This window comes from Dermacentor albipictus, chromosome 7 (genome assembly GCF_038994185.2).
Source record: "Dermacentor albipictus isolate Rhodes 1998 colony chromosome 7, USDA_Dalb.pri_finalv2, whole genome shotgun sequence".
Classification (NCBI taxonomy): Eukaryota; Metazoa; Arthropoda; class Arachnida; order Ixodida; family Ixodidae; genus Dermacentor; species Dermacentor albipictus.
In genome coordinates this window covers 59,688,070-59,702,833 of record NC_091827.1, presented here as the reverse complement: position 1 = coordinate 59,702,833, position 14,764 = coordinate 59,688,070, and the positions used below count along the sequence as shown (strand labels likewise).

Genomic DNA, 14,764 nt, shown 5'->3' with positions numbered 1-14,764 from the left:
AAGGTCTCCACGCCGCCGCGCGTCAACATGAGGTGCAGCCTCCGCGCCTGACGTCGTACGCGTTCAGACGCGGCGCTGCGCGTGCGGCCGCGCACCAGCGCGTACGTCTGGTTGGGGCTTAACCGTCCTGCCACCCGATCTCGCGGCCATTAGCGAAGGTGATCCACCACCCGAGACCACTCAGGTAAAGACAATTGCTAGAGCAATGAGAAAGGTCCAAAACCGTTTGACCACAATGTGTTTATCGCATGCAGTACCGCAAACAGGAAGAGACGCTGAATAAAAATATAGGCATTTTTTGTTTTTCTACCTGGTCACGTAGGGCTAACGAAAAAGCCCGCCCATAGACACGTTACACGACGGCTCGCAAAACGGTGCGACGCCTGCACTTCGATGCGCAATTACCCCACAGCAGCAGCATATGTAGCTAACCCGCCGGCATCTGTGCTCGCCGGTAGTAAAAGTCTCTGAATCCCTTCACGCGCTCGAAGGGTTGTTGGAGACAGGTCTCCGTTGAGTCCGTCAGGTCGGTGTTGAGCAACAGCCACGTCAGGTTTGTCCGTATGTCGGGCTTCTGCATGATGAGCGTGGCCTGGGAAGCGGAAACGGAAAGATTGGTTCTTCGCTTCCTTAAGAAAGCGCGGACACCTAATCTATAGAGGCTGAATCGAATATAGCACAAGCTTTGCGTGCTTATGAAGAACGCTTTCACAAAGTGTGACTGACAGCACACCGCTAAAGTACAATATATTTCAAAGTCTAGGAATATAAATGTGGCTCGTTTCTTCGAGTTCGTCGCAATAGCCATCGTGAGAATGTCACGGCAAAGCAGCGTGACGTTAAACAGGCTGGCGGAGACGCATTTTCAGAGTTGATGCACGTCTCTTTGCCGAAACACTGCCCTGGAGACGCAAGTGCGTGTCTTCCGCGTGGCTCGGGCGTCGACCAACGTAAGCGCAAGTGTAATATTGAGCAGACCCCCTTGAGTCAGTTTAACCATATCTACAGGTGGGTTTGACTCCTACCAAAGGTCGGGGGTTTGACTCTCGACCTTCACAGTGTCAATTGGAATTCAACACGAAGATATGGCCGATCGCCCATATCTCCAAGTGGTTTCGACCCCTACCAAAGGTCATGGGTGCCTTAATTAACACCGAAGGTGTTAATTAAGGCACCCATGACCCATAGGCATAGTGGGTTCCCACTATGGGCACCCATGGTGGGTTTTACACTCGACCTTCGCGATGTCAACTGGAACCCAACTTGGATAGGGCCGACCGCCCATATCTCCAAGTTGGTTCGGCTCATTGTGAGTTTTGGTGACATGAATTTTTGTGCACTTACACCGGTAATCGTATTTTTCGTCGGATGAACCGTCTAAGGCTTTCGCCTTAGCATCGCTAATTCGAAATAAAGCAGGGAATACGACTAGACGTCCCATCGGAAGACAACAAAATTACATGAAGTGAGCACTAGAACAAATTATTAAGCAATTTATCAAGAAAACTAATTATAATTAATGTGCGAGGACACTCTTATTACCTCTCCTAAGACCAGATTAAATATCACGGAAATTAAGGGTTGTTTTTTTTGTATATAAAATGTTCAGGGCCAAGCAAGTCACCTTGTCGATAAGGTGGTTGAGCGGATCAAACGCCACCAACACAGCCCGCGTCAGTCGCTGGGCTTGCGCCCTGGTGGTAAGGCCGACGGTTGTCTTCTCGATGTTGAGGTCCGTTTGTGGCGCCTGGCAGGCCTGGAGCATTCAAGCAACGATCATGCAGAATACTGTCAGCTGTGCTTTGCTTTTCGTTTCTTTTCGCGCAATCACTTCCGCCATAGCTCTGCTAGCTATCGCGCAAGTTGAGCACCCAGCACAACCTAGTGTCTTAATTTCGAACGTCACTGTAATAATAGAAAAGCGTGCCTGTCGTATCAACAGAACCTGCCTACGACAACGAGAGCTCACTCTGCTAGTTGGCTTTGAAAGGTTAGCTGCTAGAGTTCCTCACCGGGCTCGTAGATTCGTTCATATCGTAATTTTCAGAGCGGCAGTTATTCGCTAAGGCAACAGCAGCAGTCGCGGCCGGTTTCGAGGGTTCGGAAACAAAGCTTCGCAATTGAAAGCGATCAAGCCGCATGCTACGTGTACAAACCGTGCAATTTACTGAAAGAGCCGCGCTGGGACGACACCGTTTGTTGGATGTCAGCTTGGTGTTTTACCACCTTCTAACTTTTCTGATGGGATTGGGATAGTCCCCCCCGCCCCGCCCACACCCACACACCTCGTCGTCAGGAACTCTCTGCACCTTTGTTCTTCCGCTCGTCAAAGTCCGCTTCGGTCCACACTTTCTTCGGACGCGGCATAGCAAAAGCGAAGGTGAGAGGCGAGCGATCGTGTGGCCTTGCCAATCCACTCCGCAGCCCCGATTCGGTTAAATTTCAGCGGCGCGAGTGGGATGTACCGCTCCTCCACGTAGAGAAGGCGGGTTCAGGGCGCCCGGCGCAATATATATATATATATATATATATATATATATATATATATATATATATATATATATATATATATATATATATATATATATATATATATCATCATGTTATATATTCAAGAATTCAAGAATTCAAGATATAGCAGTTTTGGAATGGTAAGGAGCTATACTACTCTACGGGTACAAACCAAGCATGTTTATCCACATCTAGCATCTCCGCATCAACCATGTCCAGCTAAGGGTACAAACCAGCATGATACAATCAAGAAAATCAAACAAACAGCAAATTTGTCCATACAACTTATACAGGTACTAAGAAAACATATCCGCCATGTCACGTCAAAGATTAGGTCAGTCTGGTAGCATCGTACTCAGCTCGGCAAGCTCTAGAAATTTCAGGGCTGTCTACTACGTTTGAGTTGAGGCGTCTAGTGCATTCCAATCGCTCACTGCTTGGGGAAAAAAAGAAAAAAGTGTTATTGCAAAATAATTCCGCAAAAGTGAGAGGGTGTTTGTGATGGCTAATTCTGGAGTGGCTTATATTGATGAAGCCTTCGGAATTAAACCTAAATCATTGTGCAGAAGTAAGCATAGGAACTTCGAGCGGTATATCTGCAGTCGCCTAGATATAGCGTAAAGCTCTGCGCGAACTGTAAGTTCAGTCAGTGAATACGTGCGACTGTATTTGCTATAGATCAATCGCGCAGCTTTTCGCTGCACCCTTTCGAGTGCGGCTATGTTGGTAGCTGTATAGAGAGACCATGCAATATTAGCATATACCAATATCGGACGTATAAGCGAAACGTAAGCCAGTAGCTTTATTCCGGGAAGCAAGTTATTCAAGGCACGTTTAAGGAAAAAGAGCTTGTTCATGGCTTTTTTGCTACATGCTGAACGTGTGTTGTCCAGATTAAGCTTAATGTGATAATACCCAGATACTGGTATTCAATATGAGTTCGCAATGCGGTGTTATCAGAACCAGAAGTGAACTTGAGCGGATTTTTTTCTTTGTAACGGACATAGGAACTGTCTTTTCTTCGTCAACGATTATGTTTCAATCGTGACGCCACCGAAAAGCATTATTTAAGGCCCTGTTTAGTTTGGTCTGGTCGGACTGGTGTTTTATAGTGTCACCCATGGCGTGAGTGGAATAGAACGAGCGTCGGACATTGCACTACCTCCGCAATCGGCCCACGATTTTAGGCTGTGTCATCTTCAGAATCGGCGATAGAACAAGGCTAGAATAAGAAACTGACATGCACCTTCCGAACAAATTGGTGGTAACTCGCCAAGGAAGATATTTTCACCCAAATTTGGTTCTCTTTCAGTTGAATTTCTTCTGCTTTCAGCAGGCTCCTCATTTTCGATACGAGTGGACACGGAGGCACCGCCGTGATAATGTCGCCTCCAGGTTCTCTGCGCATGCCTTAGCTTCATCGCTGGAGACGCTGCGAAACCGTTTGGCGCTAGAAACATCACGCCTGCCTACGATACTGGCCTGCTGCGACACCTCTGTGTGAGCGGTTACTTCGGCCAGTTTGCTGAGCTCACCGGTACCCAAGAGCATCGACACGTGGATGGTCTTTTCGGCTCACCATCTTGGGCACGATGACGTCCGGAACCGCATGCCCAAAATGGATGAGCTGTATGCTATTAAAGCATTCCCATCACTTACCAGCTTCAGTGGACACGGCAGCACCGCTGTGACAATGTCGCCTGACGTGCCGCTCTTCATGCAGGTTGGTGACCGAAAAAATTGTTTCCATAGTGATGTTCTTGGTCTTGTAGTGCTGCCGTGTCCACAGGTTGTCGTTGACTATATATGCGACTGTTTTTCTATTGCGAGCCTGTTGTTGAGTCTCTCTGGAGACGTGGAGAAAAATGCAGAACCAATAAGAGAAGTAATGTGCAGGGAATTGCTCCAAAAGCAGAAGACAATTTTGTCTAAACTCACTGCCGTTCAAGACAAGCAAGACTCGTTTGAAACAAGAATCCTAGACATGCAGAACCGGCTTCTTGTTATAGAGAGTAAGGTACAAAGCTTAGACGAGACTCCAAACAAGCTCGCAACTCTTGAGGGAATTGTAGCTGACCACAGCGTTGAAACATATAGTCTGGTCAAACATCTAGATGATCTGGATATCCGTTCATGGCGAAATAATCTTATCTTTAGAGAAATTAAAGAAGAACATGAAAAAGAGACCCTATTAAGCAAAGTAAAAGACGAAATCTCGCGCTACTCTGAAAGTGAATGTATCTTCTATTGAAAGAATTCATAGGATAGGCAAGAAGATTTCTGGTAGAACTCGATCAGTCATAGTGACGGTTGCAGACTATATGGATAAAATGAAAGTTTTGCAGAACTGAACCAAAGTGAAAGACACGGATTACAGCGTAAGTTAAGATTCTTGTAAAATAATACTGGGAATAAGAAAAAACCTATGCGACTCAGCAAGTGAGGAAGAGAAGGCAGGAATAAAGGTAAAGCTTCTTTTTGATAAATTAAAAGTAAACAATGCGCTGTACAGCTAGAATGAAGAACGTGAGGAAAGGTGCAAAGAGCGAACTGTTTCAGGAGCAAGTGATAATCGACATATGCAAGATCAACATGCTGGTTTCAAAATAATCAACGTTTGCATTTGCACCTGTTTCTGATGCGCAGACTGCGAGTGTTTTGTCTTTGATCACCGCATGTCCCTTTTTACAGATACTGCTATTGCATCGTTTTTGGTTCTACATGTACCGATAATATGTATCTTTTTTGTTGTGTTTCCATCCCCTCCTGTTATGATCCATCCTTGGACTGACAGTATAAACAAACAAACAAACAAACAAACTGCGTAATTGTGATCCAAAGGTTTCAAACACGGAATGTCGCTAAAGCCAACGTTTCAAACACCAAAGATAGTCTTCAGCAAGGCCCCTTCTTTAAGATGGTCACACTGAGTCCACGAATAGTTCCTCACAAAGGCGCCCAACATCCCTTTGGTGCATTCATATCAACGCCTGTGTAGAGGAATCGACAGCAGCCAGATAAGTTCATGGCAGCATGTTCTAGTATTTTTCCTCAATGTTTCTTAGGATTTACCACTGACCAGTTCGCAAAAAGTTGGCAACTGATTGACCAGCCCACAGTGGCTGTGGTATTACCCGCGACCCCACAAAGGTCACACAAAACTGCGTGAGCCAACAGTCGCGCATACTTTATGCGGATTCACAATAAACATCGCCTCTTGCTTATATAGGCTACTGAACTTGCGGTGACCCCGAGACCCTTGAGCAACTTCTCTGTGCTTGCGCAGCGCTGGCACGGGAACACTCAAGGGCCGTCACTGTCTACAGGCCAAAGGGCGCACCTCCTGCAAACACCCAACGACCCTTGTTCCCGTCGCCTCTCCACATCGGAGCTCTCCACAGCCTCTTGGAGTTTGTAGGGGCGAACGGCATGACAGCCTACCGATAGACGCCCGCATACTGCTGGTCACTGCTTTCATCAACGGCCTCTTTCATGAACGGACGAAACTCCTGATGCTTCGCCTTCTCTACCCTTTCTTTCATCTTTATTTCCCACTTCCCCTTCCCCTGACGCATCACCGTGCTCCATATTGGGGAGCAAACATAAGCGTGATTTCCCACAGTAAACCACTACTACTAGTATTCAACTTGAAGTTTCCGTGAAGAGTCTGCTGAGTAGCCTATGTTCAATTACAGAGATGGAACGTGTTCAGTCGAAAGTAAAATTAATACATTGGGGAGGGGAAATCATAATAAATCTTTTCTGAAAAAGCTCTGTATATTCGTCTACGCAGCCAACCATGGCTGTCGTCACACTAAACAGCGTTCACTTTTATGTATATTTGTGTATGTGTACATGAGCTACCCATGTAGCGACCGGAGGGATAGCCCCGCCGCAGCTGAAGTGTTAGAGAATAAAGTGGGGCCACTGGATATGTGCTGTCTTGACAGAAACATTGGGCCGCTTTGCGTGTGCCAGAATGGACACCTTCTGGTTGGCTTTGGCCGAATAACCAACATGGGTTGATGAGTACGTACCATTGGGTCGGTGCCTGAGACAAACAACTTCGGCACTGGTATGCGGCACCGAATGTGTGCCCGTTCTTGGTCAATCCACGAGAGTGATGTGCGACTAGGGAGGGAAGAGGTATGAAGCCCTAATTGTATTTAGGTGTACGTTGTACAGCTCTGAGCCCCCGTACACCTCTCATTAACGTTCTTCCAATGACAAGCTTCATACATATTCCTCGGCCTCGTGATGCAGACAGCTGAGAGCTTCAAGTGCAAAGGCTGTGCTCTTCCGAGAGGACAACAAAGTAGCGGCAAAACTTGTCACTCTCTGAGCAGGTCGACACTAGTAACGCTAACCAACACTGGCACTGAAGGCGATTATTAATGAGAAGGCTCACATTAGTGAAGCTGTAAAATAGTTTCAAGGCATAGGCAAAGCATCACTGCCTGCTATGCAGAGGAATCGTCGCAGCAACAAATGGATTCTTTGCGCACTTCGTTTTACCACTGCAGATGACAGATGCATATATAAAGAAACCGTCGCAAAGGTTCGTTTAAGTTATGGGCGTGCTATTGTTGCATAAACATGTTCGTTATAGTCATGTTCAACTGCAGTTGAAATTGTAGCCATGCGTCCGTTTGCATTCAGACACCATATATTGCTATAGGAACAGGAAGAAAAAAGAGTAAATACACAGATGCTGGAACACTGGAACTTGCCTGAGAGTAGTCCGAGATGCCGAAGCCAGTGCATGGTTTGTACAGCGCACCGCTGGCGCTACTGGCTTTCTTACTCAAGTTGTAAACGGCGACGCCCATCTGCAGTGCCAACGCCACGACGAGATCCGGCCTCGAGAATTCTGATGTCGCCATGCGGTAGGCCTTGTCCTGTTGATTTCACAACGCAAGTTCAACGACATGCCCTCTCTAGGGAACGACAAAGCTGCCTTTTATTTACCGTCCCTACTTGTATCTTCCGTATCCTACAATCGCATTTACAGAGTGTTTCACGTAACTTGAACAAAGGATTTTAAAAGAAAGTGGTGAACTGCAGCTGAATGAAACTAATGACCTATCGTTTGCCGAGACATGGCGCTCCTTAGAGTATTGTCCTAATATACCGCTTAATTAGTGAATTAAATAGGATGAACTCTGCAAAAATTCATATATTAATTTTAGGGCAAAGTGCGTTTAGTAAGGCGTATAAAGTTTCCATATTTCTTTATGGTAACGAACATGCTGTGTGGGGATTTGTCTCGGAGTTTTACGAAAGCCCGCGAAATAAATAAAACCATGCGACTGCGCTCATGCGCTGTCGTATTGCAGCGCTCTCAACCGCGCTTGCAGCGAAAGGAGCGCGCGCGCGGACCATGGCGGAGTGAGGGGCCCCGACTGTAGGCATCGACTTCACAGTGCGTCAGCATCTTTGACGGTGGCACACGGAATGGAGGCGCCGTCGTCCGTGGTAAGCGATAGGTTGATCGCGCACAGGGTTCTTCCGGTCGAAGCACGGCACATTCTCATCTCCGAAGAACTGGCGATGTGGCTGCAGCGTGGAGCACTCTTGTTAACTACAAACTCCCGCATTGGAAAAGAGCCATCTTGGCGACTCCTGGTGAGCAAGTATGAGTCGGTCGTAATACGGCTTTAGGCGCTGTACGTGGACGCTTTTACGACCACGACAGCGCTGGCCCGCAAGTGGCATGAGAGGCTCGACGATATAATTCCCAGGTGATTTCGGCGCTACAACACGGTAGGGTTTGTGATATTTGGAGGCAAGCTTGGATGAGAGGCCAGCAGTAATAGCTGGGACACAAATCCATACAAAGGATGCGGAAGTAAGGGAAAATGCGGGTGGTCATAGTCACGTCGCGATTGTTGCTGCCATTGGTCGATGGAACGGTAAAAGAATGGGCGAGCTGATGGAATTTCTCGGCACGGCGGGCAGCGTCTCGGATGCGCGTCCACTCGCATGATTCGCGTAGGTACGGAAGAATGGGGGCGAGCCTTGTCGAAGGCTCGCGGCCCTACAAGAGGAAGAATTGCAAAAAACCTGCGGTTGCCTGTGGTGCACTGGTGTAGGCTTACGTCGCGAACGGCAAAATAAGGTCCCAATCAGTGTTATCAGAGGCGACGTATTAGAGAGCATGTCATCGAAACCATTACGTCACCAACGGCAAAATAATGTCCCAATCGGCGTTATCAGATGTGACCTATTAGAGAGCATGTCATCCAAACAATTACTTTGAGGATTGTAGGCACTGGTGGTTCAATAAACGATGCGACATTCAGCAAGGAGCGCATTTACGACCTTGGTGAGGAACACACGTTCTCTATCCCTCAAGAGTTGGCGAGGTGCGCCGTGACAGAGGAGGAGGAGGAGGAGGAGGAGGAGGAGGAGGAAATACCTTTGTTGAGCCCTGAGGAACCCCTCCCCACCCACCGGTGTCAGAGAATAAAGTTTTTCATGATGAAGGATGCTATATCACGAGCTGTGGCTGCAGGCAGAGTGGCTGTTTCCGTGTATCGCGTCAATGGCGAAGATTATCAACCGTCAATGGTCGATGTTGACAACTGTCCAGCAGTTTCCGGAAGCCATGCTCGGAAGGGTTCCATACCGATCAATGCCAATGCGATCGAAAGGCCTGGCAGGGCACGCGATTGACTGAAGTGGGCCAGAGACATGCTGAGCAGGAAGCTTGAGGCGTTGTCAATGAGGGCATGGTCGAAAGTACTTGCACACAAAGGTGTACATGCCTCGTGAATAAAACCTGGAGCGAAGCCGGGTGTATCTCCTGAAGGCACACTGTGGATCAGCGTGGAATGCAAACATTTTGCAACACGAAGATATCGAGGCACAACCAGCAACCATTTGCGGTCGTCACAGAGGTAGTTCCGGTGATAGTGAAGGTCATCCCGCATATCGAAGTGAGAAGCTTGACGGTGCAAAGCTCGAGCAGGTGGAGGAAGAGTAGACGGGTTTGACATAAAGCGGATAAGAGCGCTAACCCAGGCATTCTTGCGTTGCTCCCAAGCCATGTGGCAGCCTGCTGGGAACGAAAGCACTTTATCAACGGCAGGCAAGCAGGCAGCCTTTCGCGTGACCCGGGCAAACGGGAATGCACGTCGACATCGGTGTGGCGTGGCGGCCAGACTTGTAGACAATGCGCACGTCAAACCTTTGCAACCGCAAAGCTCAGGGAGGTAACCGGCTTGAGGGGTCCTGCAACGTGGACAGCCAACAAAGCGCACGGTGGTCTGCAACAACATCGAAGGGAAGCCCATATAGGTAGCGTACAAATTTACGAAGTGCCTAGATAATCGCGAAACCTTTTTTCGTAGCGGAATAACTGGTCTCTGCTTTGGTGAGGGTGCGGCTTGCTTATACAGCGATATACTCGTTGAAACTAGATTTGCGCTGCGAGAGCATAGTGCCGAGTCCAGCACCGCTGGCATCGATGTGCCCTTCAGTCAGAGCTGTATGGTCGAAATGACGCAGTATCTGCGGTGAGGTTAGTAGGTGACCCAACTCTTTGGAGGCATCGTTGAAGGCTGGGGTGCCTCGGTGTCCTTCAGTGTACCTCGTCCTGCCTCGGCGTAACCGAGCACGGCGAAGGATGAAAGAGCAAACGTGGAGCGCAGCGGGTGATGAAACACGGCGATAGCGAAGAGAGCGCGAGGAGAAAAGCGGAAGGGGAGAGTATCTCGAAATGGCGAGGAGAAAAGCAGAGCGCCGCGCGAGACTAATGCCATCTTCGACTGGTCGTTTCTGAGCGCTCTGGAGCGCTCTCGCGAGCGGCGTTGTCTTCGGCTGGTTGAAAGAGAGTGCCCGCCCTGCGTTCGGCTGGTTCTTCTCGATTGCTCTCCTCCACCTTCGAGCGCTCTGAGGCGCTCCGAGCCCTGGCATCGGAGCAGTCGTCGAAATTGAAACGTCATCGCAGAGCCGCGTTGCTGCTGTTGGCGACGGCCCACCGTAACCTAGGCAACCTAGGCCACTGCGACGAACGCTCGTCCCGCCGGCGCGTCCGCCGGTTTTCCCGGCAGCGCCGGGAGCTTTCGATAAGCGAAACATCGGACGTTGCTAGTAGTCACGTGGTTTAGCATCTGCCATTGCCTCCTCCGAGAGCGAGTCGTACGTTTGGCTTGCGCGCTCGTCCTCTACCTCTGAGCTCGGGGAACGCCGGATCTGCCCGACTCTGCTTCGGGGGATGGAAGCGACCAACCGAAGATAGCATAAGAGATGGGGCCAGAGTATTCGTAATCTGATTGTACGGGCGACGCGATTAGTGTGGTACATTCTGGAAGCCACGCGCGCACCACCGATTACGCTGGAACCTTCGACGATTCATGTATAAAAGCCAACGCGCTTGACCCATAGATAAGATTTTCGACGGTCGCCGACTGTGATCGCGGCTATCGTTGTGCTTGAGTGTGTCTTGTTTTGCAACGCTTCTCTCCGACTGCATGCAACGGGCCGTTCAAGAGAGATTCTCCACGACAGCCAATATATCACGATATGAAAACATGCGCAGAGGTGGGCTCAGATTCGGTATTAGGGAGTATTATCATAGTCATCATCATCGGCGAATTTTTGGGCTGTCTTTATTCTTTCTATCTACACTATAGCCGTATACAAGCCGTTCATAATGGCCTAACAGAAAGAGCATATTTCGTTATTTACCCCTTTTATTTCTGGCTGATCTCTTCAAAGCGCAAGTACTTTGAAAATAAAAAATATATACCTTGTTCCGCACGCTTTCATAATTCACCCTGTAAACATGCGGATACACTTGCCAGAGTGGCTGGATGCGAATCCCGGCTCTTGTAAACGTTGACAGGCAGCGTGACGCATCGTAGGTTGCTCGGCATCGTCAGGGTTGTGCTGAGTATCACCAGGATGTCCAACTCAGGCCTGCGGGCAACAAAATTTATTCAAGTGACACGAGGTACAGCGAGTGAGCAGAAAAATATATCTGCGAAAGTAACCAACGAAAGATCCGCGCAGCGTTGTAATCCCAGACTCCAAAACATTGTTTTCGCTCACTCTTGTTGAACTTACCCTCGTATTCTAGAACTTCCCTCGACACAACTCCACCGCGAATCTAGAAGGTGAATGGCAGCGCCAACTTTCCACAAAAGGGGGTCCCTGCTGTCCATTGCTGCAGTTCGACGGTAGCAATGGACGTACGAGGGGCTCCGGGCTACGTGGAAAGGTGTAATGGTTCGATGAATTACATTTGTAAATGCAAAAACAAGAAAGGGGCTGGCAGATGGAATGGCACACTGTGGTATAAAATTTTTTAAACAGGGATGAAGTACCTCAGACAGGCTGGCCAACGTTTCGATAGGTGGACCTATCTTCGTCAAAGGCGGCCTCGTCATCCTCGGCGTGTTAGTTTTAAAGGGTTAGTGCAGTGACGTCACGTGCGGGTGTTGTCGCTGGCGGCTGGTTTTAATACCCAAAGCAGTAGCCAACCACTTTAATGAACATGGACATATGTTTGACAAAGCAAGGCTCTATATACTACAAACAAATTTCCGTTCCCCTCGCGAAAGGAAGTACACGGAATCATACCTCATACACAAGTTTAATTGCCTACACCTGACAGGAATTAATTTGGCACGCGGCAACTTAGAATCTTTAAAAGCTGTAACTTAAATCTGAAACTCTCATATCATCAACCAATACACAAAACACATTAGGCCACCAGCCAACTTTAATTCTTAACCTCACCTACTCTTTCATTTCGGAGGAAAAAAAAATTTCCTGCCTACTACTCAATTTAATGTACTCTTTCAGGATTTTACGTCTATACCAACTGTACGATCCCCTTCTTCCATGTACACTTGCCCGCGCCCGCTTCTGCACGCGTCACCCTCCTGTTTGCTATATCGATTTCGCCCCCTCCCTTCCCCCTGCCCCCTTTTTTAGTCTTTTTTTTTTGAAACCCCCTCGACAACACATTCCGAAGTCAATATGCCTTTTTCGGCGCCTCAACCCAGAGTATCGCCTTCTGGATGCCACCGTAACGACACCTACGTTAAGCGCGTGGGGCAGTGCCCCTTGAAAGACCATGCCGCTGCCTTTCAGTCACCCCACACATTGCACCGCAGACTCCTCGTCGCCACCTTAACTATTTCAAAATTACTCGACCTATTGCTTGACCGGCCGTTCTAATGCCTCAAAAACATGCCGCCAACGACTCCCCCTGAATACCTCCTAACCTTTCGCATCCCCAACACGCTCCCAAGCCCCCGTATTTCTTAAAGATTTCATTTTTCTCTTTCTTTTTCTTTCACCCCCCCCCTTTTGTTGTGTCTTGTTACGGCCCTGGCTCCCCCCTTCTTTTTTTTTCCTTTTTTCCCCCTTTTTTCTGCTTCTATTTCCTTTCTTTCCTCCCCGCGTGCCCACTCTCACGCTCTTGTCCCTTCGTCTTGAGAATGAGGCTCACAGACGTCGGACGACAACGCCTGTTCCCTCTTGTAATCTCTCTCTTTAAAACCAGCTGCCAGCGACAACACCCGCACGTGACGTCACTGCACTAACCCTTTAAAACTAACACGCCGAGGATGACGAGGCCGCCTTTGACGAAGATAGGTCCACCTATCGAAACGTTGGCCAGCCTGTCCGAGGTACTTCATCCCTGTTTAAAAAATTTTATACCATTTGTAAATGCGGTTGTTCGCTTGAAATGAGGGTTACAATCAGGACTCGATGGCAACCAAAGGTTTGTGAGACGCCTCGCATTGGGTGCTCACGGGAACACTACAAATGAGGCTTTGCAGGGTGGTAGGGGCTGGACAAGGTTTCAAGAGAGGGAAGCTCCCAGCAAAATTAGTTATCCAGAACGACTGAGGCATATCGAAGAAAACATTGATTCACAGTGAAGGGAGAGCACTAGGAAGCTTACAAGCATGTGTGCGGCCTGTAGGTGGGCAACACAGCGACAAAGAACGTCTAACGGAAATCAGACAAGCCGAGATAATCTCACAGGTCACGGCAATAGAAAAAAGAAACCTGCCACGAGTAGCTACTTCACAGGAATAAACGATATCAGGAAAGAAACAATTTATGATAACTGAAATGGAAGCTCATTACTTTTTTGAAGCGAGATCAGGTTGCCTTAGAAAACGCACTCATAAAGCAAGATGTAAAAGAAGGAGCATGTCCTTGCTGCGGTAAAGCTAGGGAAACAGTGGAACATGCTTTATTACAATGTAAGGATATCTACCCAGCGGTTGATATATGCGCCACTGCCAACGTTGAAGCCCATGGGTTTAGCTAGAGCAGGGGGAAAGTATACATATCCGCAGTAGAGATTAGTAAGCGGCGATTTGAAAATTGATGGAAGAAACGTAGGGAAACGACAAACAACGGAGGCGTACAAAAACAAAGTTCCCAATAGGGGTTTAGAAACATTGCTTACGGGAATTTATGGTGGTTTCTTTTCCTTTCAATTTTTTTATCATTATTCAACATAAGTAGGGACACTAGGCATTATAATAACAAGAGCTTGGTGGCGCAACCCACCGCCCCGTTCCAAAGGGGACGCTCATCACATCCATCCATCCATCCATCCATCTATCCATCGATGAGAGGATGAAGACGTCCCAGTGGAGTATTGTTTGAGAACGCTAACGTTAGCACCTTTCTTATTCTCAGTGTCGTTGGAAATGTAAACCCGCGACAGTTTATTCGTAAAGGTTATTCTGAATATAGCACGCGTCATAATATGAGCATGACGATATAATGCACAGTGCGACTAGACGCAGGCACGCAACTACAGTCATACTTTTAACTAGAAATGTTGCTTTGACACGTGTCCCATATATATATATATATATATATATATATATATATATATATATATATATATATATATATATATATATATATATATATATATATATATATATATATATATATATATTGCTACGAATGATGTCATATTACAACCAGCCGGCGCAGGGTACCCCGAGATCATGCGTGCACACTCTACTTCTTCTTTCTCTGCCTCAGTCACGCAGAGCTACGACATTTTCTCCGAGGGCAGACGAAGCTCGCTGAGCGAGTTAAAGGGACCTGTGATTGTACTTCTTGAGTATGGCCGCTTGAACAACTTGCGTCGCACGTGAACGCCGATTATTTGCCGTCACTTTGGCGACGACATAGTTCACATCACTCAAGCGGCTGAGTATAACGAATGGTCCGGTGTAAGTGGCGAAAAACTTGCGGTACAATC

General features: G+C 47.9%; 1 protein-coding gene across 1 annotated transcript in view; it reads right to left on the bottom strand.

The window, feature by feature from the left end:
- Window positions 1-231: 231 nt before the first annotated feature.
- LOC135912690 (uncharacterized) overlaps window positions 232-14,764 on the bottom strand; it is a 50,153-nt gene continuing 35,620 nt past the window's right edge. Inside the window, exons 10-13 of the mRNA XM_065445209.2 lie at window positions 11,316-11,433; window positions 7,242-7,409; window positions 1,625-1,756; window positions 232-592 (exon numbers count right to left, since the gene is read on the bottom strand). Coding sequence (XP_065301281.1) covers window positions 428-592; window positions 1,625-1,756; window positions 7,242-7,409; window positions 11,316-11,433 — 583 coding nt within the window. The 3' untranslated portion in view covers window positions 232-427. The remainder of the gene's footprint in view (window positions 593-1,624; window positions 1,757-7,241; window positions 7,410-11,315; window positions 11,434-14,764) is intronic.